The following is a 27,375-nucleotide window of genomic DNA, read 5'->3' as shown; positions in this document are numbered from 1 at the left end:
GCAACCCTTGTACAGAATGTGGTGGTCCCGGGCATTCTGTTTAGTGTCCTGTAAAAAGTGACCTTGTGCACTAGTTCAGCTTACACCCTAGTAAGATACAAGGAATACTAAAACTGACGGGTATAAACAGAACCTAAAACAGTTGTGTTGTGAGCTTAGATCTGTATGTTACTATCTTACTTTAACTGAAGTGGTAGAAGTTTTAGGATCTTCTGCAAAGGTGTGAGCTTCCTTGACTGTGAACCAAGAGGCAGCTTTTTCATACATCAGTTAAAAGCTTTTTTAAAATAAAGTTTTTGAATTATAGATGGCAGCAGGAACCCTGTCAAATGTGTGTCTGCTGTGTCCATAATAGGAAACGTACATGTAAATGTCCACTACTAGGAAACTTAGACCCAAATCCTAACCAACTTTCCAGCTCTGACATAGCTCTGCTAAGGGGCATTTGCTGAATCCTGCAGTTGGGGGCAGTCACGGATGCCTCTTCGAGGTAAGGGAATATTTGTTCCCTTACCTTGGAGTTGCATTGCCCTTAGGTCAGTGCTGGGAAGTTCGTAAGGCTTATGCCGTTATTCGTTCAAACATGACTGTATCACTCTCCAGGCACACTGCAAGTGTGAACTTGTGAGGTTTTTTCTCTAATGCTGGATAGATATCTAGTGAACAGAAAAAAAAATCTCAGCTGCAGAAACCAGTCTCATTTGCAGATCCCCCCCCTCCCTACTGTCAGTGTAAAAAGATGTAGGGACATGGGGGATGTACCAAAATGGGCTTAACAGATCTCTGCTCTGGAGAGATCACCATTTAGGTAAGTGAAAGAAGAGCTCATGGATACAGGACTTTGCCTAGGCAAAATCTATTCACCTGACAGATTTTGTTAGGCAAATGCTATGTCCTTGGTTTCCTGGATTTGGGTCTAAGGCTACAGTACTGTGCTCTTGTTTGGGCAAAAAGTCCCTTGAAACTCAATGATATTTTCTACTCAGCAAATAAGGAAAAGATTAGGCTGAAAGTTAAAAAAAAAAATGGTTTACTTTATTCAGGGATGTAGATTTGGTTTTTTGCTTCATATGGTGCCTGAAAAACACACAGATTTTTATTCCAATAAGAAATGCAATAAAAATAATTTTGTGATGGTGTGAGTCTATTCTCCTAAAACAGGGAAGGAAAAGTAATAGTGCATGGGTTAAAGTAGGCACCCAATTTTATTTGGCCTCTGGCCGCCATACAAAATGTTATCGAGTTGTTGTGTTGTTTTGTTTTTTAATATTGTCAGGTTGTGCTTACAGAAACGTCTGAAGTTTTGATCATAAGAGAAAGAAAAATGTATTCAAGTTGCAAGAAACAGAGATAATCTCCACACACTAATATCTTTCTCAAGTGGGTTATGATTGTAATGATGTCATGCCCTGGGCACGGCTGAATGTATACTGTATGCTCCATGACAGTAAAACCTTTGAGCAGTTCCACACTGACCAAGTTCCATACTGCTTGTGAGGGTATCAGATCGTGTGGCAAAATCCCCCTCTTGTCCCCCAGACCACTGGTTGGAAAAGCAGAGTGCCTTCCAAATATAGAATACTCCCAAAAATACTCCCTACCCTAAAGTGGTGAGTTAGGCTGTTTAAATTGGTTTGGTCTTACAGCAGTCTGTGGTGACCCTAATGTATGATTTCACTTTTTATAGGATGCAAAGATATCACCTATTGCAAGTAAAATCTAGGAAATATAAACACTAAATAATGCTAATACATACTTTTTTTTAAAAAAAGCAACAGTCCATTCATATAATCAGTGCTAGCACCAGTTAGATGGAGGTCCAGAGGCAAAGCTCTGCACTGGACCCCCACAGTGACCCATGATGATGCTCTGGGTGCTCCCACTGCACTAGAGGGTTCAGGGATGGTGTGGTCAAGTGGGTCCTCTCATGGGCTTTGGCCCTCAGCCAGTTCTTATCTGGATGCCCTGATGTCATCCCTGTGCAGACTACAGTATTTAGGTTTCACCAAACTTCTCTAGATGGCACCAAAGCCCTATGAACATTTTGCCAACAACAGCAGAGCTTTCCAATGTGCAGCCCAGTCCTATGCCTGTTTATGCCAGAAGAAATTCCACTGACATTCAATGAGTTTCTGCATCCTGGCCCTTTTGGTTGCCATTGGTCTTCACATGGCTGTAGAAGAAACAGACTTGCACCTCCTGACCAGGTGCTGCCACAACTGCCCCAACCAATTGCAACTGCCTTAGTAGATGTTGCAGGTTATTCTGTACATTCTTAGAGTGATCAGAGTAGGCTATGTGCTGTGTCAACACTCAGCATTATGCTTGCAACCTCTGGCATGAGGGGTATTGCATGACTTCTGAGTATGTTGCTGGTGCGATGGGAGAGTGAAGTTTGTGCCAGCTCAGCAGTGCATCTGAATCACATCCAGAATTTGAAGCCACGGTTTTTGGGACAAAAAGTGTTTAGATTACATTGGAAAGTGTTCAGAAAAACCAACACCAAAACAGGTATTTTCCATTTCAAAACAAGACAATCTAGGATTGGCCACTTGGAAAAATTATGGTGACAAAAAAATTCAGCAGAAGAAGGAATTCCAAAGGGGTTCTTGCAATTTGGATTTATAATTCTAAACTCTACAATAAAATAATATTTTTCCAGTACAATACACTAATTACATATATGAATATGTGCTTGCAACATAAAACAATTCCATCTCAGTTTATTAAATTCCACTTACTTGCTGGTAGGGTACATGGCACAGTTCAGATAAATATATTCAAGATCTAAATGAATCCGCTTCAAGGACTTCTGACAAAACAGTTTATTATACACTTTACAGCTATAAAATTGTTCCGGAAGATGACATCCTTCTTAACAGAATCCTAAAACAAAACAACAAGAAGAAGATAAAATTTCTAAGTCAGCATCACAAAACAGAGGTAACCTAGCAGTAAGGGTAATTTGGTACTAGAAGCTTGCAGTCAAAGCACTGACTGGATTTGACTCATTCAAATCCATATGTAAAATGCAACCTACTACCATTGTTTCTTAGCAAGAAGCGGTAGTGAAGCGGTCTCACTGATGGAGTTCGCTGCCCCCACCAGAGCTGATAAGCCAGCCGCGGGGGACGGGGCAAGTGGAAAGGAGTGGGAGAAGTGGAGCAGAGAACGAGGCGGGGAAGAGGTGGGTTGAGGTCGGGAAGGGGTGGAATTGGCAGCAGCAGCGCCACCAATATATATGTGTTATGTGCTATCATATGGACTATATCAGATGCAAGGGAGGGCACCAGGATGCAGGTCTCTTGTTATCTGGTGTGCTCCCTGGGGCATTTGGTGGGCCGCTGTGAGATGCAGGAAGCTGGACTACATGGGCCTATGGCCTGATCCAGCGAGGCTGTTCTTATGTTCTTATGTAATACCCTGCCTCCCTTCTAGAGCTTGATCTGCCTTTAATGTTCACTCAGACTTGCACCAGCAAAATCACAGGCTCAGGTCTGTTGAATAAGCCCATTGCAGTAGCGGAGGCTTTCCTCTAGGCAAGGGAACAAATGTTCTCTTACCCAGAAGATACCTCTGTGATCCCCCCCTGCAGGATGCAGTGCATGCTCCTGTGGTGCAGCTGCATTGGTGGGGGGGTTATTTAGAATTGGGCTGCCCATCTGTGATTATCACAGGGCATGCTACTTGGGATGTGTGACAGGGCCTTCTCCGTAGAGCACTGCCCAGATTCCGGAATTCTGTCTCCAGGGCTATCCACTTGAACCCCACCTACAGGCCTTATAGCAGTCATTGAAAATGGCTATTGCAACAGACATTTGATTTGGATTTATTTGCCCCTGAACTGTATTGATTGAAAAAACCAAAAAGATGACAGGTTTTAAGTGCTGTCTTAGCATAAGAGTTGCCTGCTGTTCCTTTTCAACCTACTTCAAAGAACGGGCAACCCCCCCCCCCGCCCTACTTCTATAAAACAGTGGTTCTCACACATTTAGCACCGGGACCCAGGGGAATCTGCCAGGGCCCACCGGAAGTGATGTCATGACCAGAAATGACATCATCAAGCAGGAAAATTTTTAATAATCCTAGGCTGCAATCCTACCCACACTTACCCAGGAGTAAGTCCCATTTACTATCATTATTGAAAGAATATACATAGTAGCTTGTTAAAAGTACAGGTCTGTAACATTTCCCCAAATGCAGTCGCAGACCATGCAGTCATATCAAATCTGATATATTAAAAATAAAAGATTGAAATGAACGGGGACCCACCTGTCCAGACCCACAGTATGAGAAACACTGTTCTATAAAATTCTAGTAAAACATTCCTTACCATTCTGAGCAATAAGTCTGTATTGTCTTTCTAAGCAGAGCTCCGTTTGCTTTTGCCTGATAATTCTCTGTACTTCAGGAGAGAATCCATAAGGGGTCCGAGAGAATACAAAGGAATAACTATCAGCACAAGTGCCATCCTCATTGAGCAGACGGCAGCTGTAGTGCAGAGCGTAGTTGTCATAATCAGTGAGCATCACCCAGTGATCATCATCTGTAGGGAACCATAAAATAATTCAGGAACTCAGTATCATCGAGCCACCATTGCTGATGTCTGCAGACAGGTTCACACATTAATCTCCATATCAGAAAAAAGCAATCTGTATGTGTATCAGTGTATGATAGAAAATATACTGCAGACCATACTGTCATTCAGACATTGAGTCCATATTTTGTCAGAGAAATAAAATTCATTGTATCTGAATGTTTATTTTCATTCATTCTGACACTGTCTTGTGTTAGAGTAGATCCAATCATTACAATATGTAACACAACAATTGTTCTTGTTAAATTGTTAATGTTTTATAATGTTTAATGTTTAATATAATACAGAGGTGCTGATTTCAATGGTAATCTTAGTTTTTTTTCATCAACAAAACTTCTCTTAATTTTTTATGATGGTATCTGAATATCATCAAAAATTATCTTAAATTTTGTTTGTGTCTATCCTATTACCTAATGCAACTGTTACTCTGCTTGTGCCTGATCTCGTCTGATCTCGGAAGCTAAGCAGGGTCAGGCCCGGTTAGTACTTGGATGGGAGACCGCTTGGGAATACCGGGTGCTGTAGGCTTATACCATAGTCTTTCGAGACTGAAGGTTGCCAACCATTGTCATGCACCTCATCTAATACAACTGCATACTATAAATTGTGGCTAAACTATTGATGCTGTGTCAAACATAGCAGCATTTTAAAAATCCTTGCACCAAAATTAATAACTCACCAAAAAATCAGATAAACACAATATTGTTCAAATTTTGTTCCACAGCGTTGTTTCTTTCAGTGCACACTTAAAATGTTTTAAGTGTACACTTGAAAATGCAATGTATAAAAAATGAGTGTGGGACAATCCTAAGTTTTGAACACTTCCTATACACTTCCTTCATTAGGGTCTTTGAGAAATATCATTTCAGCAGCCAGCCTGGGCTCACAATAACCTCATGTGTGAAATGGACCTGTAATTCAGAAAGATTCCCCAATTTGGCATTCAGCATGATGAACATAGATAAGGACAAAGACCTTTTGGACCCTGAGTCCTTGGGAAGCTGCATGGTTTGCTTTCGTGGCAGGGCAAAGGTAGACTTGGTTGAAAACAAACCAAGTTGGGAGCCCTCTATCTTCTGAGCCATCAAAAGCACCTAAGAGGAGCAAATCTTTACCCTTTCTTCTCTCATCCACTTATTCTACATAGCCAGTATTTCAAAAGGCATGCCCCAAATTTGGTATCAAACATGACCACATAGATAAGGACAAAGCCCTTTTGGACTTTGGAAGGAAGCTACATGCTTTGATTTCACAGCAGGGCAAAGGTGGGCTTCCTACTGAAGGTTGAAAACAAGAAGGGGGAAAGAAAAGATTTCCCTAAATATATGTGACAAATTCCATGGGGGTGGCTGTGTTGCAGCAAAGCAACAGTCTTGCGACTTCGCAGAGATGTATACATTTACAGTGCAATCCTAGCCAATGCTGGCACCCTCCTCCCCCAAATACACCTCCCCACCTCCAGAATGCCCTCCCCTGCCTCCCCACTGCAGGTCGCTGTCGGGCAAGATGCAGCACCCACAGGATGGTACAGGCCTTCCCACCAGCACAGCTTACTCTCTGGGTGTTAAAAAGTGCTTCATAGTGCTTTTACAACACCCAGTGCCAATGTGGCTGCAACAGCGCCAATGCTGATCTGCAATAGGGTTGGGCTCTTAGTGTGGCATAATCTTTCATAGACTGAAGCCCACAGTCTGATCAAACAAATACAACACTGGTTCACAAAAGGTTATACTGTATAATGCCCCTCCCGGACACAGTGCTGCATTCTATCTACTCTCTTGCCTTGGTATTCTGCCCACTCCATCTGCTACATGTGTTGACCAGGCCTGAGTTAGGCTGAGACAAACTTTCCCAATGAGCCAGGAAAAAGGTTCAAGCTGCCACTAAAGTAGGATTTGATGTCTAAAAAATAAAATAATTCAAGGAAATGGCAAAGCTGGATTTTAAGGGTGTTAAAAGAATTCCATTATTCTTCTACTCGTGAAGACGTTAGGGAGCATGGACCATTGTCAAATGGAACAGTGGGCCAATTCCAGGGGCAGCTCAAGAGGATCTGCTGGCCAAAGTGGGGCAGATTTGCCACCCTGGCCAGCACTGACTACACTTCCTGCCATTTCAGTGGCAACTGTGATGGTGCCCTAATTTTTGATTTCTTTTTCAAATTCTCACACATCAGTTGCATTGCCCCCACCAATGCTGCCATCACTGCTTCCTCCTTCTCTTTGCTTGCCCAGTTTGTGAAAGGAGTTGTTAGGCAGGCTATTCGAGATGCAACATTAAACATATGATAAGCAGCGGCTGCCTTCTAATGAGACAGTCCACAACCCAACCAGATCAGTGCTGCCTATATTAACTGCCAGTGGCTCTCTAAGGCTTCGGAGAGTGGTCTTTCTCACCCTGCCCTGCCTGGGGAAACCAGGGACAACTGATACCTTCTGAATGCTAGGCAGCTGCTCTGCCATTCAGCTATGACCTCATGATGTTGTCTAGGTCAGAGCGTGACTACACTTTAAAGTAGCAGCCATGCAGTGCCCATGTTTGGATTGAAACTGTGTCATGGAGAGAGGTGATGTATAGCCTTCTACTTTTACATCATTGTCCTGCTGAAAAATCCCCTCCAGCAGATATTTAACCCCAAATGCCATTGTAATAGTAAAATAGTCACTTTGGAGGATTGCTGGTAGGAAATAGTGTGGAACCAAATAGTTACACGAGCCCTACCTCCACACTGTGGTCCCAACGGGAATGAGAGCCAAGTGCAGCACCTCCTTTAGAATAAAACAGATTTCGATCCAGATGGCAATGTGCTTCATATCTAGTTTGGCCCATTGTCTATCTTCTTCAAATAAGCGTTCTCACAAATAGATACTCACCTCCCTGCTGGAGTTGGGCTACTATCCCCCAGTATTTCATCTTGAATTTGGCAGGATCCTCTGTCTCTGTGAAGTGGCCAACCATGTTAGCACAATAGTCCCAGTTACTGAAAAGGAGAGACGGATAGCGAGTCAGCCTTGTAAATCTGGGTGTAGGTGTGTGAGGCTTACTTACAACTGGGGCACAGAAAAGCTTTGTTTTTATTTCTTATCTTTTTGAGTAATGAATAGAAGCTGAAGTTCAGCACCAGGGGAGAGCGGCTGAATAGGAAGGGAACAGATGACTTACCCTAAGAATTCCACTCTACCTCGGGCAGTGGCTGTCATCACCCCATTTGGGTCAACAGAAAAGGTGGCCACCACATTGTCCCGAAGAAACAATCCTTCAGGGTCTTTCTTGGCAATGGCATACCAGGTTCCAGTGTACTGCAGGAAGATGAGAAAAGCATTGATCAGGCCTGCTGAGAGGAGTAGGATGGGGATATAACACAAGGAAACCTGCTTGTAACCTGCTTATAACACAAGGAACCTGCTTGTGCCATGGCTGGTGCTGTTACTGCTAGTCTGTCTCCAAGTTAAAGTGTTAGAAGTAGAGTTGCCTGTGAAATTTCACTAAACATGAAATTAAAAGGAAATGCATAATTTTCTCACTGAATGAAACACTTGAGTAATTTCAAGAGAGAAGCCACAATATTTTCAGTATCAGAGCTGGTCCGTTCTTGAGGATGACTGAAGTGGTTGGAGGTGGTGGATGGAGGGCACCTGTGCCCACCTGCCCACTCCTGCCTTGCCTTTTATAAGGAGAGAGTGAATGAATACAGTGCAAGCTTGTTGTGTTGGTGTTTTGCTGGCATCAGACCCAAATATGCATCTTGTCTTGTTCATGGTGCCAACCACCCTAGCAGAGGGACTGATAAGGTCAAATGTGAACTCCTACAACCCACAATAACAATAATAATAATAACAACAACAACAACAACTTTATTTTTACCCCACCTTTCTTCCCGAAGGGACTCAAGGCGGCTTACAACAGGTTAAAACAGATTAAAAACATAATTAAAAACAAATAAAAACATATTAACACATATCATAACAACAGCAGTCAGATAAAAAAATAGTCCGGTAAAAAGAGCATAGAGCAGCAGCAAATCATAAAAGAATCAGGTCTGTAAAAAATATAAAAGATGTTTAAAAAGGCCGAGAACTCAGAAGGCTTGTTTAAACAGAAGGGTTTTCAGGCCTCGCCGAAAAGTCTCAAGAGAGGGAGCCATTCTTAAGTCAAGGGGAAGGGAGTTCCATAGCGTTGGTGCCACTACTGAACCGTCTTCAAGGGCAGCCCCACATAGCACATGTTACAGTAATCTAACCTCGATGTCACCGAGGCATGGATCACAGTGGCCAGGTCTGCACGATCCAAGTACGGCCGCAGCTGGCACACCAGCCAAAGCTGAGCGAAGGCCCCCCTAGCCATAGCCACCACCTGGGAATCCAGGAGCAGCTGCGAGTCCAGGTGGACCCCCAAGCTGCGGACCTGCTCCTTCAGGGGGAGTGCAACCCCATTCAGCGCAAGCCGATAGTCCAGCACCTGCATCGAGGATTTCCGAACCAGGAGAGCCTCTGTCTTATCTGGATTTAATTTCAGCTTGTTAGCCCCCATCCAGATCCTCACTGCCTCCAGACAGCACTCCAGGCCCTCAACCGCCACCCTGGAGTCTGGAGGAAAGGAGAGATAGAGCTGGGTGTCATCGGCATATTGATGGCACCCCACTCCAAACCCCTGGATGACCTGTCCCTTCATGTAGATGTTAAAAAGAGCTTTCAGTGTAAAAATTGTTTTCAAAAAGGTTTAAACCAGCAACCTCTAGTTATATTGTCTGTTACAAGAGCACAAATGACATTCATAGGCAGCTTGGTGCTACGTCAGGCAGAGAGAAAAGTAGGGCTCAAAATGATATTTCTGTATCCAGCAGTCACATAATACATGTGATACATACATACAGCTGCATGACCTAATGCAGCCATTTTCAACCACTGTGCCATGGCACACTGGCGTGCCACGAATGGTCTACAGGTGTGCTGCAGGAGTTTGAGGGACGGTCATTTATTAGTAGGGTCACTGGGGGATGTGAGCCCCCCAACCATCAACAGCATGGTGTGCCTTGTCAATTGTCAAAAGACTGATGGAGTGCCTTGACAATTTTAGTACCTTGTCAGTATGCAGTGAGACGAAAAAGGTTGAAAATCACTGGCCTAATGGAATGCCCTCCAGTGATCTTAAACAATTCACTGTGCTGATCTGTGGGGAGGGGGGGGAATCAATACTCAATAATCAAAGCATAACGTCAAGTCTTTCCTTCAATAAGAAATCCACTCAGATGAGTGTTCTCCTTCCCTCTGTTCCAGTTCAGTGGTTGACCCCAAACTCCTTTTCTCTGTCTAGTTAACATTCAAGCTGAGTACCACATTTAGATGGTGGCACACTTGGGGTTTCCATTGTTCATCAATGCTGGCATGGGTTGATTAGAGCTTGGGGGTTTTGGAAAAAGCTAGATGCTGGATGCCAGAGGATTGGGAGTCAAAAGGAGAACCCCACAAACAGATTACAACACCTCCATGCAGGGAGTAGGAGAGAACAAAAGAGAAGCTGAAACACCTACTCGGTTCTTGTCGAAGTTCTCCTGGACTTTAAAACTGCTCACTCGGCAGTCACGCTGCGCTAGGCATCTGCCATTAAACACCATCGTGGCCACCAGCACCAGCCAGAGAAGGACTCCCTTCATGTGAACCATTTTATTCCTGGGTTCCTGCAACAAACAAAACATGTCAATAACCTAGGGGGGAAAAAGAAGGTATTTTCCAAGACACCCTAAAGAAAGGAAGGGAGGGAAATGGCAAGTCAGACAGCTCACAGCTCTGACCCCCCACATCTTTAAGAAAGGGACCCCCCTGTGCAGGGTGTGATTAGGTCTCCCAGGCTTCTACCTTCTTTCACAATAAGTATCAATATCACCAGAGAAGACCCCAGCAACTGTAGAGGACAACTGTTCGTTGAGAAGCAATGCAGATCCAAACAAGGCAAGCTCTACTGAAAATGGGAGGAGACTGTGTTTTATACCTCTGGGTGGGAGAGGGGGAAAGCAATTCTTTGAAAACCCAGCAGGCAAAAGATCAATAGCTAGGGGGAGGTGGTGAGAGACAGGAGTCTAGTCCATTCCAGCTCCTTCTCAAGTTCTTCTCACAACAAATAGCTTGCATAACGCTGCAGCAGGAGGCAGTGGTCTTTGACCCCAGCCTCTGGTTATGCAGGCAGTGTTGCAATGCAAACACAGAATCCTGCCTGGGTTTGAGCTCAAAGATGCCTCTCTAGTTTGTAGAACACAGCCTGAAGCACCAGGCCCAGGAGACACAGCGAGCTCACTTTGAAGCAGGAAGAGTGAGAGACGTCACATCACAAGCAGTCCTTTCCAAGAGCACGTCTCTGTGTATGTCTGTGCTTTCTTTTGACCAAGCATTAAAATATGTAGCACTTTATAGAACTATTGCAGGACATTTGATTTTTTTGTAATGAATTTTTAATTTTCTTTTTAATTTGTTTTTTGATTATTCCATCTTTCTCCCATTACGCTCAAGGTGGCTAACAGCCCAACCCTTAGTAGCCCAGAGCGCAGGGCTGCCGTGGCACCAAAAATGGCTGCTGCAGCCGCCAACAGCTCCTCCTTGTTCCCTTCCCTCGGGTTAGGAAAGTAGCTCTGCAACGGGGCTACTTGATTCTGCAGCAGCCCTGGAGCCGCTGCAGAACCAAAGAGTTCCATGTCAGAATCAAAGAGCCACCTGGTCCAACATGGAGCTTAGGATCCAGTACAGCTGAGCTCCACCAGTCCTGCCCTCCTCCCACCCCACTCCCTTCCCTCAGCCCTTTTCCTCCTCGCCCTCTCCTCACCCTCCCTTGCCCCTGAATGCATCCTCTCTGCCCCCCCATGCCCCCACCTACCTTTCAGCTGCCCAGCAGTTTGGGCGACCACCAAGCGGCAGAGTACCAGCATTCCACCGGCACTAGCCCAGCGCAAGCTCATGGTACTGGTACTGGGCTGGCGCTAAGCCCCGCAAACGTGCCTTACAGCACGCTTGCAACATTGCGCACTGGTGGTAAGCCAGTGCGCAGAGCTCAGGATTGCCCTCTATGACACTTTCCTATGCACACTTACCTAGGGGTAAGCTCAACTCAGTGGGATTTACTTCTGAGTAGACATGCCTAAGATTGTGCTGTGACAATGTGATAAAAACAAGCAAATACAAATCAATGTAATAAACAACAGCAGCAATTAAAACAAGGGCAAAAGGAACAAAACATGAAGTGCATAACAGACTATGAAAACTCAGGAAATGCCTGTGAGAAGAGCCAGGTCTTCAGCTTCTGATGGACTGGCAAGAAGTGAGACAGGTGCACACTTGAATTGCAGCTGGAACAGAGAGGGAATAGCTTGCCTGAGGTCACTTAGGATACAGTCCTATACACACTTACCTGAGAAGAAGTCCCACTGAACTCAGTAGAACTTACTTCTGAGTAATGTCCATACAAACATGTATAGCAGTGGTTCCCAAAGTCATGGGTCGCAACCCACTATTGGGACCCATTCCTTGGCCATTCCTCCATAAGGCCAGCAGCCCAGGAATGGGTTCCTGAGAGCGCTGCAGCGATCGCAGCACTGTGGGGACCCAGTGACATTCCCACTTACCTGGGGGTGTCCTGCAGCCTCCTGGGGTGGGGGGTCCTGGACACTTGCAGCCACCTCCATGACCCTCTGTGTGACTGCAATGAGCTCTGATCAGCTATCAGAACTCACTTTGTGCAAACTGCAGCCACATGAAGGTGACTGCAAGCCTCCAGGACCCCCCAGAAGACTGTAGGAAGCCCCCAGGTATGCGGGGATGTCCCTGGGTGCTCACAGCACCATGGGGCAACCCTCTCTGCTCCTGCTCCTGCAACAATTTAGAGTGGTCCCAATGTCCGAGTAGGACTTTGGAAACCACTGATGTATAGGGTTACACTGTTAGTGAGTTCATGGCAGAGATGAGATTCAAACTGGGGCAATCCTGATTCACAGCTCAGTACTGTATCTCTGCTACGTTGTCATATCAAGATTTAAAGGCACTTTGTCATATCAAGGTTTAAAGGCTATCACTTGAATCATGACTGCAAACACACTGGTAGCCAATGTAGATAAAACAACAAAGGAGATACATGATTGCATTGTCAAGACACAGACAACTGTGTTTTCTACCAATTGAAATTTCCAAAGGATTTTCAAAGGCAGCCCCATGTAAAGTGCATTACAGTAATCCAATCGTGTGGTGACTAAGGCATGAATCACCAGATCCATTGATTAAGACAGGAATGGGTTCAGTGGACTTAGGCTGCAATCCTATCCACACTTACCTGGGAGTAAGCCCCATTGACTATAATGGGACTGACTTCTGAGTAGACATGCAGAGGATTAGGCTCTCAGGCCCCAATCCTATCAAGGTATTATTGCACTGCTGGAACTAGCATTCTGGCAGCACAAGGCTTATTACGGCAATGCAAAAGTCAGGCATTGTTGCATGCTGCTGGGCCACTGCTGTAGAGGCAGAGGTGCAATGTGTGCAGCTGCAGCTCTAAGAGGCTCCACAGGTGCCAGTAAGTTGGTAGTGGGGGCAAGCCATGGGAAGGGAGGGAGAGTAACAGGGAGCATGTTGGGGGAGGAACAGGGAGCATGTTGGGGGAAGATGGGGGATCCAGAGTCAGCAACTTGCACCCAGATCCTATCTCTGAAACACCTCCCTGGAATGTCCCTGGATCTCCTTGGACTGGAGACAAAATGGCTCTCTAGCACTAGCAAAATGGCTGGCATGGGCCTGAGGAGATCCATAGATGATTGGCCAGCCTACCAGGGGCTAAGTTAAATGTTTTTACTTACCAGCTGCAGACTGTCCAATCACCTCCCCCCCCCCCTCAAAAGCATGCAGTGCAGCCTCCATTGGCACAGCTGCATGCTAGAATGTGACAGGGGAGAGGGTTTGGGCAGTAAGAGGGACAAAAGTATTCTGGATCACAGTTGCCACCTAGATGTTGAGGAGTGTGGTCAGATCCAGAAGTATTCCCAAATGGCAGCTATGGTTCTCTTATAAATGTTATTAGCAGGGCTGGCCCAAAACCTCCTGGGGCAGCATGGCAAATGCTACCCACCTTAGGAAAGAGGGGCAGGGGGAAATTTCCAAGGCCAGTCCATACAGAACAAACTATACAGTACAAAACAATTGATTACCAAAAATTGGGGGTACCTCAATCTCAGCCTATCCAAGGCTGCATTTCCATTTACAGCTTTAATCCACTTTCAATGCTCTTCTATTTCCCCAAATGCATTCTGGAGACTGTAGTTGGGTTGCATTAGGGTTGCTCTAAAAGCTCCCAGATTCCTTAACAATCTACAGTCCTCCAGGATGCATTGGGGGAATAGAAGTGCACTGAAAGTGGATTAAAGCTGTTGTGGAAATGCAGCTGAGGTCTTCTCCGTGAGCACAAACATGTGTTAGTACAATTCAAACTTACACCTTCAGATCGGAGTTACAAGGCCCCAGTTGTAAGTCACCCAGATCAGTTCACAGAACCCAATAGTAAGCTCCACCGCTTCTTCTAAGTTTAGCATGCGTCTAGAACACATGGCATTGAGTCAAGCATGCATGTGTTTTGGCGTTGTTTGAAGGTGCAATTAATAGTATGGAGTGCAAATACAACTCTGGAGCACAGAAAAGAAAAAAAAAAAGGAATTTTTATTTTTTTTAAGAAGGCCTGGCAAATTTGTTTCACTTAAGCTTTATTTCAAAATCATCACATAGTAATGATGGCAATAGTGAAGGTGGATGCCCATGCATTATTAGAAAGTGTAAAAGCAAATGAGGAGGACCTTGCTGAAGTAGCACTACTCAAGGTAAGGAAATTATCCCATTCTGACACATGTTTTCATTTCGTTTCAGGCTTGTTCATGCTAAGGTAAAAATGTCAATTAAAAACTTGTTTTAAAATGTAGTAACATCTGCTTTGTAAGAAAATTTAGGAAGGGGGGGGGGCAATCAGGAATCTTGTGCCAGGTATAGTACCAGCTGTCAGCAGCCCTGCCTCCCATTCTCCAATGTTCTAGCTCAGCAATCTCCTTCACATTTTCTCCTCCTCTCTAGTCCCCCTTCCAATCCAGGAAGTTGAAAGAGGAAGAGCAGTAGAGGTAACCTGGCAGAGAGAGATGCACCAATCTGCTACCTGAGGCAATCGCTTCAGGTGGCCTCATGGCAGGGCCAGCCCTGGTTATGAGGGTATTACCCTGACCCCTTTCTGATATTTCCGTGGCTTGATGCAGACATAATGCTCTGTTCACATTTTCAATACACATGCAATCTGTGTACTGTTGTATAGTCTTTACATAATTGTTGATCTGTTAACGTGTACAGTTCTTTGTACATTGTGTTCACTCCATGCACAGAGCAACTGTTAATTTGTACTCTACATTTTGAAGGGATCCAGTCCCTGTGATGAATCTTAAAATGAATGCATGTACAGTTATTCACATGAAATTAGGTGATTCCAAGTAAACATGTTTATTTGAACGCATGTTCCGCTGTGTTTTACTGGGCTAACTCTCAGGTAAGTGTACAGGTACAGACACCTACCTGCACAGCATAATATACAAATAGCCCCAATTACCATTTATTGCTGAAAAAGGGATAATTGAATGTAATGCCTAAAAACAGAAAAGCTTTTTTAAAATGTCTTTGTTGTACATCTGACGACAGTAATGTTAGTCAGGCCTCTTGTACTTCTTTCAGGTTCCTTCCTACTCCCAGCATTCAAATCAGCTGAGAACCATTGTTGTACAGAGATTAACAAGTGCAGCCAAGGTTTTATTTTAGGCTCTTGTTTCCACATGCAGAAAGTATATAAAAATGTATGTTCCAAACATACATAAAAGCGATTGACACAGAATACAGAATTGTGGTAATGCAGAATCGTAAGCCACAAATTTAGAATTCTTTTTCTTTGTTCCAACTTTGTCACCAGTTATTTTAATTTTACATAAAACACTAGTTTTTTCCCCTCCGGTTCAGACAAGTTGCCTTGCCTGTGAGTCAATATTTGTTCTGAAGTTTCAACATCTCTAGGACCATTTGAGAAATCCTGTTAAATATTCACTAGATATGAAATCTAGACCAGAACAGGATGAGACATCAGCCAGGCCCAAATTAAATGGGTAGCTGTATATCCTCCCCCTGCTACACATTGGAAAAGCAGCTGGGGAGTGACATGGAGACGAAAACTGCCCATAGGAGAAAAAGTTAAGTAGTTCCTCCCCCATTCCCCCATGTCAACTTTTGGTTCAAAGAAGGAAAGATAAGAGGAAAAAATACACATGATTGATGTCACACCTAGCTTGAACCTTACCTTTTACTTAACTCTGTGGCTATGCTGAATCAAGCTTCAGATATTGTGACAGTTTCCAAATAAAAATATGTAAGAGTAAGTACAGCCAATGTCCTATCAGTCACTCAGTCAGATGAAGGAGACCAACTCTAGGGCCAGCCCATCCATGAGACCAAAACAACAACAACAACAACAACAACCAGTATTTATATACCGCTTTTCAACAAAAAGTTCACAAAGCGGTTTACAGAGAAAATCAAATATCTAATGGCTCCCTGTCCCAAAAGGACTCACAATCTAAAAGAAAGTGTTACTTCAGGCAGCAAATTAGCAGGGGGCGCCCACCTCTGCCCCCCCCCCGCTCTTGCCTCCACTGGGAGTAGCAAATCCTGGCACATCACCTGATAAGAGCAGGGGCAGCGTGTAGCACACTGTCTCAGGTGCCAGAAGGCCTTGGGCCATCCCTGCCAAGGTCAAACTCCATTCTCTGCCAAACCTTCACTGTGTGCCAGATGACTGTGGTCCAGGAACTATTCAGTTTAAGCTACACAACAGCATGTTGTGAGACTGAAATAAAGGGTGAAAAAGACTACTTTTGCTATCCTCAGTTCTTTGAAGGAGGGTCAAAATAAAATACATTCTCTAATTAGATTCTAAGGGTTTTCTAGCTGTAATCGCTCCTCATTAAGAAGATCGAAGAGCAGTAATGGTAGGCAAGCTTCTCTAAAATATAGCTTTTCTACTACTTTTGACTATTCCTTGCAATGTTCAGGCACAAATGAATAATTTGTGCACCCTAGAACACTTCTCAGAACCCTTAGCAACACACAGAGGTCCTTCACTGATAGATAGCCCAACCTATCCAGGGTTTAAATGGATGGATCTTGTGATCCATTATCGGAGGATCTGAAAAAATGGTGCTAAAGTTTCCATTGTTCTGTGGTCCTCCGCTGTCATGGCAAACAGCTGGAGGCCACAAGCAGGAAACAGTGGACCGTTGCATCTCCTCTATCCTGTGCTGCCACTAAGTCAGCCGGAGTGGAATGGGGAGGACCGTGGGCAGAGTGAGGCATGGAGAGGACCAAGCTGGAGGTGGGAGGTGGCAGGAGAGGTTGGACAGAGGAGGATCTTGATGGCAGAGGTGAATGTCAAGATCCTAGCCCCATTTTACTGGTCCAACAAGTCCCCTAAGTTTCTTTGGATTTACACCAGCTGGTGTAGGTCCAAGAAGATCCACTGGAGGTCAGGAGGCCTATGGGGAAGTAAGTAAAAAGATTTTTAGTTAACTCTCCAGGCCATCTGGTCTCCCCACCATAAAATGCAGCTCATGGTCCATCAGTGGTGCTGTGTGCTATGGGCTGGTGGGGGATAGTATAAGGCAGAGATTTATTTAGCTTTTCATTGTATGAAAGCAAAGGTATACACAGTGAGCTAGTCAGATGCAAAGCAATGAGCTACTGTGGTGTACAAAGTTCAAAATTGTGATTTTCTTCAAGGAAATATATGCATTCCTGAAATGGCTGCCAGCCGTTCAATTCTGTCTGTTCTTTCAACCTCAGGTAACTGGATTTGCAGCAGCCACTTGAAAGGAGGGCTCATTCATGTATGACTGAGTTGTCTGCCTTGTTAAAAATGCGCATTCTGTTTTCTGTTCTCCCAGTTCAGCTGGTTCACATTTTTCTGTCTTGTCCTGATGACAACTGCTTACATTAATTCAAAGTTGCCTTTAACGAAAATGCTTTTCATTCCTGAGGAAAAGGCTCATATGATTAAAAAACACAAAGGAAGTGACAAGATCCTCCATATTAATGACCTTACCCCCTGGCTCTAGAGTACGGTTTCCCTTTTTTCCTTTTCTGTTTTTCACCAAACCCTGCTCTTTTAATTGCAGCTTGGTGTGCAGATATTAGTAGGTGCAGATATTCTTATTGTTGCAATGTAAGACTCTTCAGTCCCAATACTACCCTTCTTCCCTCTGCCCTGCTAGTGCAGCCACACCAGAAAGAAGCAAGCTGTATCCAGCAGGGGAGGGGGGTCATGAGGCTTCAGAGGGGAAAGGGGAATTATTTCCCCTCACCCCTCTGTAAGCTTCCCACACCACAGTAGGTCTGCTTGGACCTGCGCCAGCTCTGTAGCTGCTGCAAGTCCAAGAAGAAAAGGGTAGGGGGCTTGTGAAAATAAGGGATAGGATCTGGTGTATACCATTGCTGCAGGATAACCCTCTCTTGCAGCCTCCCCTCCCCTGTTCCTACCCGCCCAGTTTTGCCCCCTCTCTACCCACCCATGTTCCCACTACTGCCTTACCTTCTCCAGTGCGTGCAGTGAGGTTCGCCGTTGCGTGCACAGTGCTGCCGCCTCTTGCGGCATGCTCCCAAAACGGCCACTGCTGGAGCACTGCCTTCACCATCAGCGGCTATTTTACAACAACAAAACGCTCTTCTGCTGATATAAAACTCTGCTCCGAACATCCCAATCTGAAATAGGCTTGGGCTGTTCATCTAATATTTGGTGCATATCAAACAGACCATGCCAAGACTCTCCTGGTCAGTTGTCAACCTAGGTCTAGGGTCAATAGACTCTTGCTTCTTCGTAACTTCACAATGAGCATTGGCTATCCACATGTGCTCCAGGCAACAAATCTTTAGCAGCAAATAAATAATATTTAGCATTTATACAGTATATTCTGAGTGTGCAACTGCTTCACATGTTTGTTTTGATATCGTTCTTACAACAACCCTGTAAGGTAAGTAGTATTATCTCCATACAGCAACTGCCCTTAGGCCACTTAATGAGATCATGGCAACGGCAAGATTTGATGTGGAGAGTTCAGTCTCTTACATGGTACCAGCTCTCAATTCCATAATTTGTCAGCAATAAAGATATGAGATTTCAGGAAAACTTTTCCTTCCAAGGCAGTTTGTTAGCCAGATGGTCAATGTCTTGATATGTAACAGTTCTCAGATATGACAGGTAACAGAAAGGGAAGATACAACTGTTTAGATTAATAAATTAATTCCTAGGAGGGATGTAGCCAGCAAGTTAACCGGGGCCTGGGATCTGGATTTCTACAAGTCTTGCAGTGTTGCTTGCAGAAAAATCAGCTTAAGCAGGCAGAAAAGGTCATTTTGTGATGGTGACTGTCTAACTAACAGAAACCAATACAGTACTTCTTTTCACAAACAGTCTTTCTGTAAAAATGGGATTGAAATAGCTATCCAACATAAAGAAGGAAAAATAATCATGGAGGTCCACATGACTTTGAATTGTGTCACGTTCACCCCCTGAAGCAACTGTGCTCCTACCCTCTGATCTTAGAGCTAGGGCTGCTATGTTGTTAAAGCAAATATGTTCATTCAGTGCCTGGATAAAATAAAGCTATATAAACAGCTCTGATCTTCTCCAGATTGGTGGCACAGCATCATAATTAGTGATATATCTACCCCTTCCTTCCTCCCAGGAGCTTGGGACAGTGTAAAAGGTTCTCTACCCCCCCCCCCACTCCCTACTTTTATCCTCACCATAATCCTATGAGGTAGGTGAGTTTGAGGGATGATGACTGACCCAGGATCACCCAGGGAATTTCATGGCTGAGGGAGGATTTGACTGGGTCTCCCCAGACTTAATCCAACACTCTCGCCACAATACCACTGTGGTTTAATTGTTATATGTAATAGGTGAATCAGATAATCTCTTCAAATGTCATGTCAGTAAATCCTGAAGCGTGGGTATTTCCATTTTGGGAAGCTTGCAAAAGCTTGAAAGCCTGTTTGAAATCTGAGTAGCATTTCATTCAAGGAAATTTTCTTCAGGAGAATAGGATGGTAAGATTATGACTAGTCAGAATGAAGAGGTTCTAACATGAAAATGATTTTTGTCTCAACGGATCTGTAAAAGAAATGAAAGTTGAAAGAAACATGAGAAAGAACATTGTTGTTATTCAGACTTCTTTAGCATATGTATGACTTTCTTTGTGCTCACAGGCAGTGCCAAACATTTAAAAGAAACAAGGATGACATTCAAATTGTTTCTATCATAGGTCGGGAGGGAAGAGGGGGGTTGTGTGATGGGGGAGAGGGAGGGATAGCAATGGGTTTAAGGCAGGCTGCTACAGGGGAAAGAAGGATGAGACAGTTGTGTACTTTCCCCCTCTTCCTGCTTTTCTTCCTGTTTCAGTTATGGCAATAACCTTGGGTTTCAGTAGATCACCTGGTTTGGAACTATTGCTGCTGCTTAATGCCAGATTGGTTAACATGAAAGCAAACATGAAAAAGTGGAGGCTGTTGAAAATCACTGCAGCTACTGCTGTGAGTGCGCATGTGCTGCATTCACTCCCTGAGCATGTGAACTCTCACTTCTCAGCACCACTTTCCAGCCTGGCACCCATGGTGAACTGTCCCCTGCCGCCTGCTTGCTACACCATTGATCAGAACTATGCCATCCAGGATGAGGAAGACAACCTTATGGAGACCTGGCAATGTGAAAAGCAGGAAGTTAATCTACCCCAGCTCTATCTGCCAGGTTTTCAGGAGCGCTGCCAGGAGAATAGATGATTGATGTGATTCTGTCTCCATTGTCATGGTCTTCGGTCTGCCAATCACCTCATTTTGAGCGGGTATATCTGGAGGTGGGTGACCAAGATAGAATATGAATTCCATTGCTCTACAGCCCGCCTGCTGTCTGAAGATCCCCCTTCTTGAATTGTATGGGTGGTCTTGGAGGTGATATTGGCACACACACCCCCAGACAAAACATTTAGAGGAATGTCAACATCCAGGTTGAGGTTCCCCCTGTGTGGAGCATTTCAGGAATTCCTGGCCATTATTTCCACTGTAGGTTTGTCTCATATAATAACTGGCCCCACCACCTTGCAAGGCGCATAAACACAATTCAATGTTTGTGCTTACAGAGGCTGATGGTGATTTTAATGTGAGGGATTTCACTCTGATTTCTTCGTCATGGTCAGATGTAGGTCTTCTGGAGCTCCTACCTCTTCAGGAATGGGGTATCAGATTGAATAGTGTGCACAGAGACTGATGAATTTAAATGAAATTCTGACTGCTCCAGGGGAATTTCCTGTTGCTATGGCTGACGGTCCTTTTAAAAACCCTCTAGGTTGGAGAAATGGCCTAAGCAGTTGACATGATCACTCCTCAGCACCCTCTCTTTACAGAGTCTGTGGTGCAAGGATGGGAACTCGAGTCAGGTGACTCAAGTCTGAGTCATGAAAATCAGCAACTTAGAAAAACACTCAGTAGCTCAGTAGACTAAAAAAACACTCGAGTCAAGGGCCGCTGACTCAGCACTCAGTCCCCACACATGCAGACTCGAGTCTGTCTGTGTCTGGGTGTGCTTGTTTAGTGTTTTCACAGTGTTGAAAACATAGTGGGGCCATCATTCGGACCAGGCAAGCAGCAGGGTGGCTCCAACTAGGAAGCACAGAAGGTTAAAGTTTGTTTTTGTATCCAAGCAGGAGGGGGAGGAGGCGGGAGTGGGCTCTCTTGCCTATCTCTAAAGGAACTGATGATCATTGGACAAAAGATGGGTGGTTTGGTTTTTTTCTTTGGATGAGGGAGGGCAGGAGGAAGAGCCCAAGGGGGTTCTTGCCTTAGGCTTGGCTGGAGAAGCCCAGAAAAAAGGAGACAGGGAAGTGGGCGGGGGAGGTTCATAGAGATCATGGTTTCCAATTGCATGGCTGCTGTGAACTCCATTGTTACTTGGAAGGAGGAAGCCCTATTGAATGACTGGCTTCAATGGGACTACTTCTGAGTAGAGCCGCAAAGGTTTGGGTTGTACTGGTAAGCCTCACAGCTGCTGTGTGTGACCCTCCTTCCTCTTGCTGCTTCTGTCCCTGCTCCCACACAGTCAGTTCCACCCCCTCCCACCATGTTTACAGATAGGGATGGGGACAGCAGGGGAGTGTTTAAAGAGAACTCCGACACACACAGACACACCCCCTGGCAACAACACCATTTTCTTCCAAGTCTGGGATTTTTAAAGGGAATGACTCAAGATTCTTGAGGCTTCATGGGGGCTCATGACTCAACTCAAGGCTCAAGCCTAACCATACTTTCTTGAGAGTAAGCCCCATTGAACAAAATAGGACTTACTTCTGAGTAGACCTGGTTAGGATTGTGCCCCAAGTCAAGCCACGTTGGATTTGCCCATCCCTGCTGTGCTGCTTGGTTTTCTGAGGAATTTAAGGTAATGAAACAGTTGAGATGATGGCTGGAGAGAACTCTTCACAAATATAATGAACATGAATGATAACTTCTTCACCTTTTTAAACTGTGAGCCCTTTTGGGACAGGGAACTACCTATTTATTTGATTTGTTCTCCAAACCACTTTATGAACTGTTTAAAAAGTGGTATTAAAAATTAATAATAATAATAGTAATAATAATACCTGTCAAATACATTTTGTTTTGTTCCACAAAGCATTTCAGTTATATTGATTATCCCTTGCTGAGTTCATTTGTTTTTACCCTACTTGATCTATGTTTTTTAATATGCAGTCACCGGTTATTTTAAATTATTTTAATTGTTATATTGCTGTATTTTATTTATTTTTTTCTGTGACTCACTTTGGGGCTCCTTTTATTTCTAAATAAAACTAAAGAGAACGACTATTTAACTGTTTATGAAGCAAAAACGTACATATGACTGTGAACAAAATATCTATTATTAAGGTGGAAGAAAATTGGCAAAACTGGTAAGAAGATGTATCATTGGGTGCTCTTCAGGGAGAAAAGCAGGATACACATTGAGTAAATAAGTAAATAAAATACAATACATGATTTTATATTTAATACTGTTGAGAAGAGAAGGGCCACAATCTGTACATGGTTTGTCTGAACCAAATTCATTGACTTGTTTGGAATTTAAGCAACATAACTATGGGCAGAAGTACATGCTACACAAGAAGAATTTCAGAATTTTTAGGCATCCAATCCCTAATATTGGCCCTGCAGAACAAGAAATACGGAGAGCAAGGGAGTCGTACCCACTCACTCTCTCATAGATCCAACCATGGCCAGCCCACTCATGAGACCAACTGAGGCTCTTGCCTCAGGCAGAGATTGGCATAGGGCACTCACTTTTGTCAGCCTACTTGCCTCCACTGCTCCTCTTCCTTTCTACTCCCTGGATTGCAAAAGGAAGAGGAGGATGGAATGGAAGTGTGGAGGAGGAAGGTGAGCACTGGTGAAAAAGGCTTGGGTCTAGCCCTTCATTTTCTCCACATTTACTCTTTCATTTGCCTTTCCTTCCTTTTCCAGAGAGTGGGCCAAACACAGGCTGGCACCTCAGGTGGGAGGAGCAGCATTTAGCCTGTGTCCTCAGGTCAGGAGGTCTTAGGCTAAATAAAAAAGGGTTCAACAAACTTTCAAAAGAGGATATGCAACCTAGTACAGGTCACAAACGCACATCCTGCATTTTGAATATCAGTTGCTTTGTTCACCTGTTCTGCACTTCTTGATTAATCATAGCAAGCTTGACAATGGCTGCACCAAGGCCTTTTGCCAAAGGCCACTCGTTCTTGCTGTGTTTCTTTTGAAAATCTGGGTGAATGAGCCATGTGTGCTACTGTCTCTATGGTAATGCTCAGATGTAAACAACAGATTGAAGATGCGGAACCTTATAAATACCTTTGGCATTTACATGCTACTTCAAGCTATTTAAATGACCACATGTCTGTTGGTTATCCAGCTTAGGAGTTTCCACGTACTGTAGAAGCTCAAGGCTGGCGTATTACTAAGAACCATTCCATAAATAGTTGTATTTGCTCTAGTAACTGCAAGCGTCAAAGGAAAACAGCATCATACAAGTTAAAAATAATCCATGCATATGTCATAATTCCTTGCAAATAGCAATGCAATCAAGAAACCTCTGTAATATCCAGTGGTGCCTACATGGAAGAAAATCAGGATATGGTTTCGCTTCTTCATTAGTTGGTTCTGATCTGAAAACAAAAAAATTGGTTCCTTCAAAGTGAATTTATAGTGTACATTCAAAAATGTGTGTATTAATTTTAAACATTGTGCCCCACTGTTTATTTAAATAAAACTTTTCTTGAAGTTTAAAATGTAATGCTAAATTAAAACATTTCTGTATAAGGTGGGTGCAATCTTATATATACTTATGGAGCTGTAATGGCCCAATCCTATCAAGGACTTATGGCAGTAGATCTCAGGATCCACTGATGTGGGCTCCATTGTGAAAGCTGCACCACTATCACTCACAAAGGAGCTGCTGGCTGAACTCATCAGCAGTGCCACCCATGTGCCAGACTCACCCAGACACTCTGCCAGCCCAGGTAAGGCAGTGGTAGGGGCAGATTCCAGATAGACCATGGGCAGTTTGAGGGAAGTTTGGGGTTGGGAGGGGAGGGCAGGGGTGTGGAGCAGGCTGGAGGGGGTGGATCTTGGTGGCAAAAAGCACATGCCAGATCCTAGTCCTCATTTTGCAGTCCAGCGCACCCCCTTCCTCTCCTCAGACTTCTTTCAGCTACATGGCACGGAAATGAAGAGACCCACTGGTGGTCAGAAGGCCTACCAAGGGATAAGTTCACAAAGTTTTCTATGTATCTCCCATTCTGGTCACACAACCTGGTCTATGGATCTGGTCACCCAACATCACAGCATGCTCACTCCATTAGGGTGGCTGTATGCTACAGCATGGCAGGGGATAGAATTGGGCTGTTAGTCTGACACTAAAGCAGCAGTCTCCAAACCACGGGACTGCTGTGTTACAAAAACAGCTTCTCCGCATGGTGAGGTGCTTACCATTCTGTCGCACCAGCTTATCTTTCCTGCTCATCACTCCAGGAACACATGCTGGGCAGCCACATCAACTGCCAGCAGATAGCAGATTTCAGATTTCCATGCAGAAGCAGCTGCTCAGTGCGTGTTTCTGGGTTGATTGGCAGGAAAGATAAGCTCTTGCAGCTGTGAGGGGTGCCCCATGAAGGTGGTCTCCTGGCAGGGTGCCGAGGGTCAGCTGGTTGGTCTCTTGGGATCCCCTGGGTAGATGTGTCCACCTCCCTGGGGTTCCCTGCAGGGGAAGCCTCAGACCGAGCCAGGGGGAGAGGGGTCACAACACCCTTCTCCTCCTCCCTGGCGACAGAACCTGAGGCCCATGGTCTTCAGGCAGAGGTTCCAGCACCAGCCTCCTGTCTTCCCTCTCCAGAACTGCCTGTCATCACAGGCTTCCCTGCTTTTATCCTCCCCAACCTCAGCTCCTCCTCTTCCTCCCTCTCTAGGCTTAAAGGGGCCCCGACCCTAGCCTGCTTCCCTCCTCTCTGATGGTTACTGGTGATCCTGCCCTGCTCACTGCTCCAGTCAGGTGAGCTCTGGGGGGACCGTCTCTCCCACCCAGCTGCCCTGCATCTCACCTGGTCAGCTGTCAAGGTGGCGGTGGCTCTGTGGCCAGGTGGTTCTGTCCCTGGCCCGCAGCCAGGTAAGGTGGGGTCGGACAAGGGCTTGACCCCTGACAGCAGTGCTGAACAGTAATCATTGCACCACACAAGAAAGATGTTTTTCGGTACTATGGAAGTGCAGCACTTACTCCTCAGAAAACCTCCTCACAACTCCCATAAATGAATTATGGGAACTGCTGTGACTTGAATTGCATACTCCCAGTTATGTGTTATAAGTTGTACGTTACATGTTGCGCCTCTGGTTTAGCACACCAGGCACCTTAAAGAAGGATTTGATTAATGGTTCTACTGGTATGTTGTTCACAGGCACTTACTCTGATAGTGTTTACAAAAGGTTGTGAAGACAAGAATTTAAAAAGTTAATGAATAAAAATGTATCTTATGATCTTTTACTATATTTTTATTAAACTAGAGACTGTACAGTTCTTAGGTAACAATTTGGTAGGTTATTTTTCAGGATCTGGCTTTGGGTAAAATCAGATAAAACTATAGTCAGACATCCCCCCCCCCCCCCAAAGGTTTACTCAGAGGTTCATAGAAAATTCCATAATTTTTGGCTTAAAACTTGCCCTCGATTTATCTTGTGAGACTTATAGGTGAGTATCTATGGCAGTGGTTCTCACCCATTTAGCATCAGGACCCGCTTTTTAGAATGTCAGGACCCACTGGAAGTGACCATGACTGGAAGTGACATCATCAAGCAAGAAAATTTTTAACACTCCTAGGCTGCAGTCCTACCCACACTTATCCAGGAGTCAGTCCCATTTACTATTATTGTTAAAATAGTATACATAGTAGCTTGTTAAAAGTACAGGTCTGTAACATTTCCCCAAATGCAGTCATACACCATGGTAGCATCAAGTCTAATATATTTAAAATAAAATATTGAAATGAATGGCGACCCACCCGAAATTGACTTGCGACCTACCTAGTGGGTTTCATCCCACAATTTGAAAAACACTGATCTATGGTATTTGCTGGTAGGGGCTGCATTCATTTTTCAACTTGCAGTACTAGAAGCACTAGGGAGCTTTTTAAAATCTCCTTCTAGCATACTCAGGGCACATTTGTTTTTCAGATTTTAGTATGCTTGCCACAGTAGCAATCTTTTCCTTGAGGTTGATGCTAGAAATCATGACCGGCTGCATTGTAATGATTCTTTACGGATTGTGCTGCTCTAACTATTGCACCTCTATAGTACAAATTCCATATAGTTTTGAATTTGGCGCCATTTTCTGTCTCATTTGTTGTTTGTTTTTGAATCAAGCTTTGTTTTCATGTTGTTTTAATTTGAAAAGAGTTAACTACCTAAGGATTAATGACAGCCTCTCTAATGCCCCTAAGAAACGAATTGGTACCACCAGTAATGCTATAACCCAGAAGAGAGCAAAAAGGCTTGGTAACAGGAAGGAATAAACGAACTGTTTTTCTTTCAGTTCAGCTGAGGTTGTCTGCAAGTTGAAGTCTCATTGCTGGAATTAAATCTCAACTCTATGAATGAAATCGGACACACCAAGGCGCAGGCTTCTGTCTCTATTGTTCAGTGGGTTGTGAGCTCCGATTAGGGCAGGCAGCTACCTACTACTTCATGAGCCTTAAAGCTGCCTCTGACACAGCTTGCCTGCCAATAACAGTTGTGCCAGGACCAATGTGCCTGTGCCAAGCCTGCCTGGGGAGTGTGTGTGTGTGTGCATAGAGAATTGGGACCTGTGGTAATAGGAAGCCATTCACATGGTCAAATTCCTTCAAATAAATGTTGAGTCTGAGTGTGTTTGCTTCAAACTGGTTGTATCACTGGGAGATGCTGCCCGTGCCTTTCAAAGTCTGCTGATGGGGCTGTATAGGATTACTGAAAAAGTGGGGGTCTGTTCAGCTTTGTCGCTTCCCACACCATTAGTTCTGGAGCTCTTTGTCCATATTGCTCCTCTCTCTGCTGTATCATGCCAGAATACAGTTTTGTTCAGGACAAAGTCTGGATGAGAAGGATACAGGAAGAGATTGTGTAAACTGGCCCTCCATTACT

General features: G+C 44.5%; 1 protein-coding gene and 1 pseudogene across 1 annotated transcript; one reads left to right on the top strand and one right to left on the bottom strand.

Annotated features, from left to right (window-relative positions):
* Positions 1-561: 561 nt before the first annotated feature.
* On the bottom strand, positions 562-10,259 carry RBP4 (retinol binding protein 4). The gene is made up of 5 exons (XM_066621423.1): positions 10,128-10,259; positions 7,760-7,896; positions 7,471-7,577; positions 4,334-4,546; positions 562-656 (listed from the first exon to the last, which is right to left on the bottom strand). The coding sequence occupies exons 1-5, from the start codon at positions 10,257-10,259 to the stop codon at positions 562-564; spliced, it is 684 nt and encodes a 227-aa protein (XP_066477520.1).
* Positions 5,006-5,125, top strand: LOC136646206 (5S ribosomal RNA; annotated as a pseudogene).
* Positions 10,260-27,375: the final 17,116 nt, after the last annotated feature.

This window comes from Tiliqua scincoides, chromosome 3 (assembly GCF_035046505.1).
Source record: "Tiliqua scincoides isolate rTilSci1 chromosome 3, rTilSci1.hap2, whole genome shotgun sequence".
Taxonomy (NCBI): domain Eukaryota; kingdom Metazoa; phylum Chordata; class Lepidosauria; order Squamata; family Scincidae; genus Tiliqua; species Tiliqua scincoides.
Note: the sequence above shows the minus strand (reverse complement) of the source record. Positions and strands in the feature narration are given on the sequence as shown.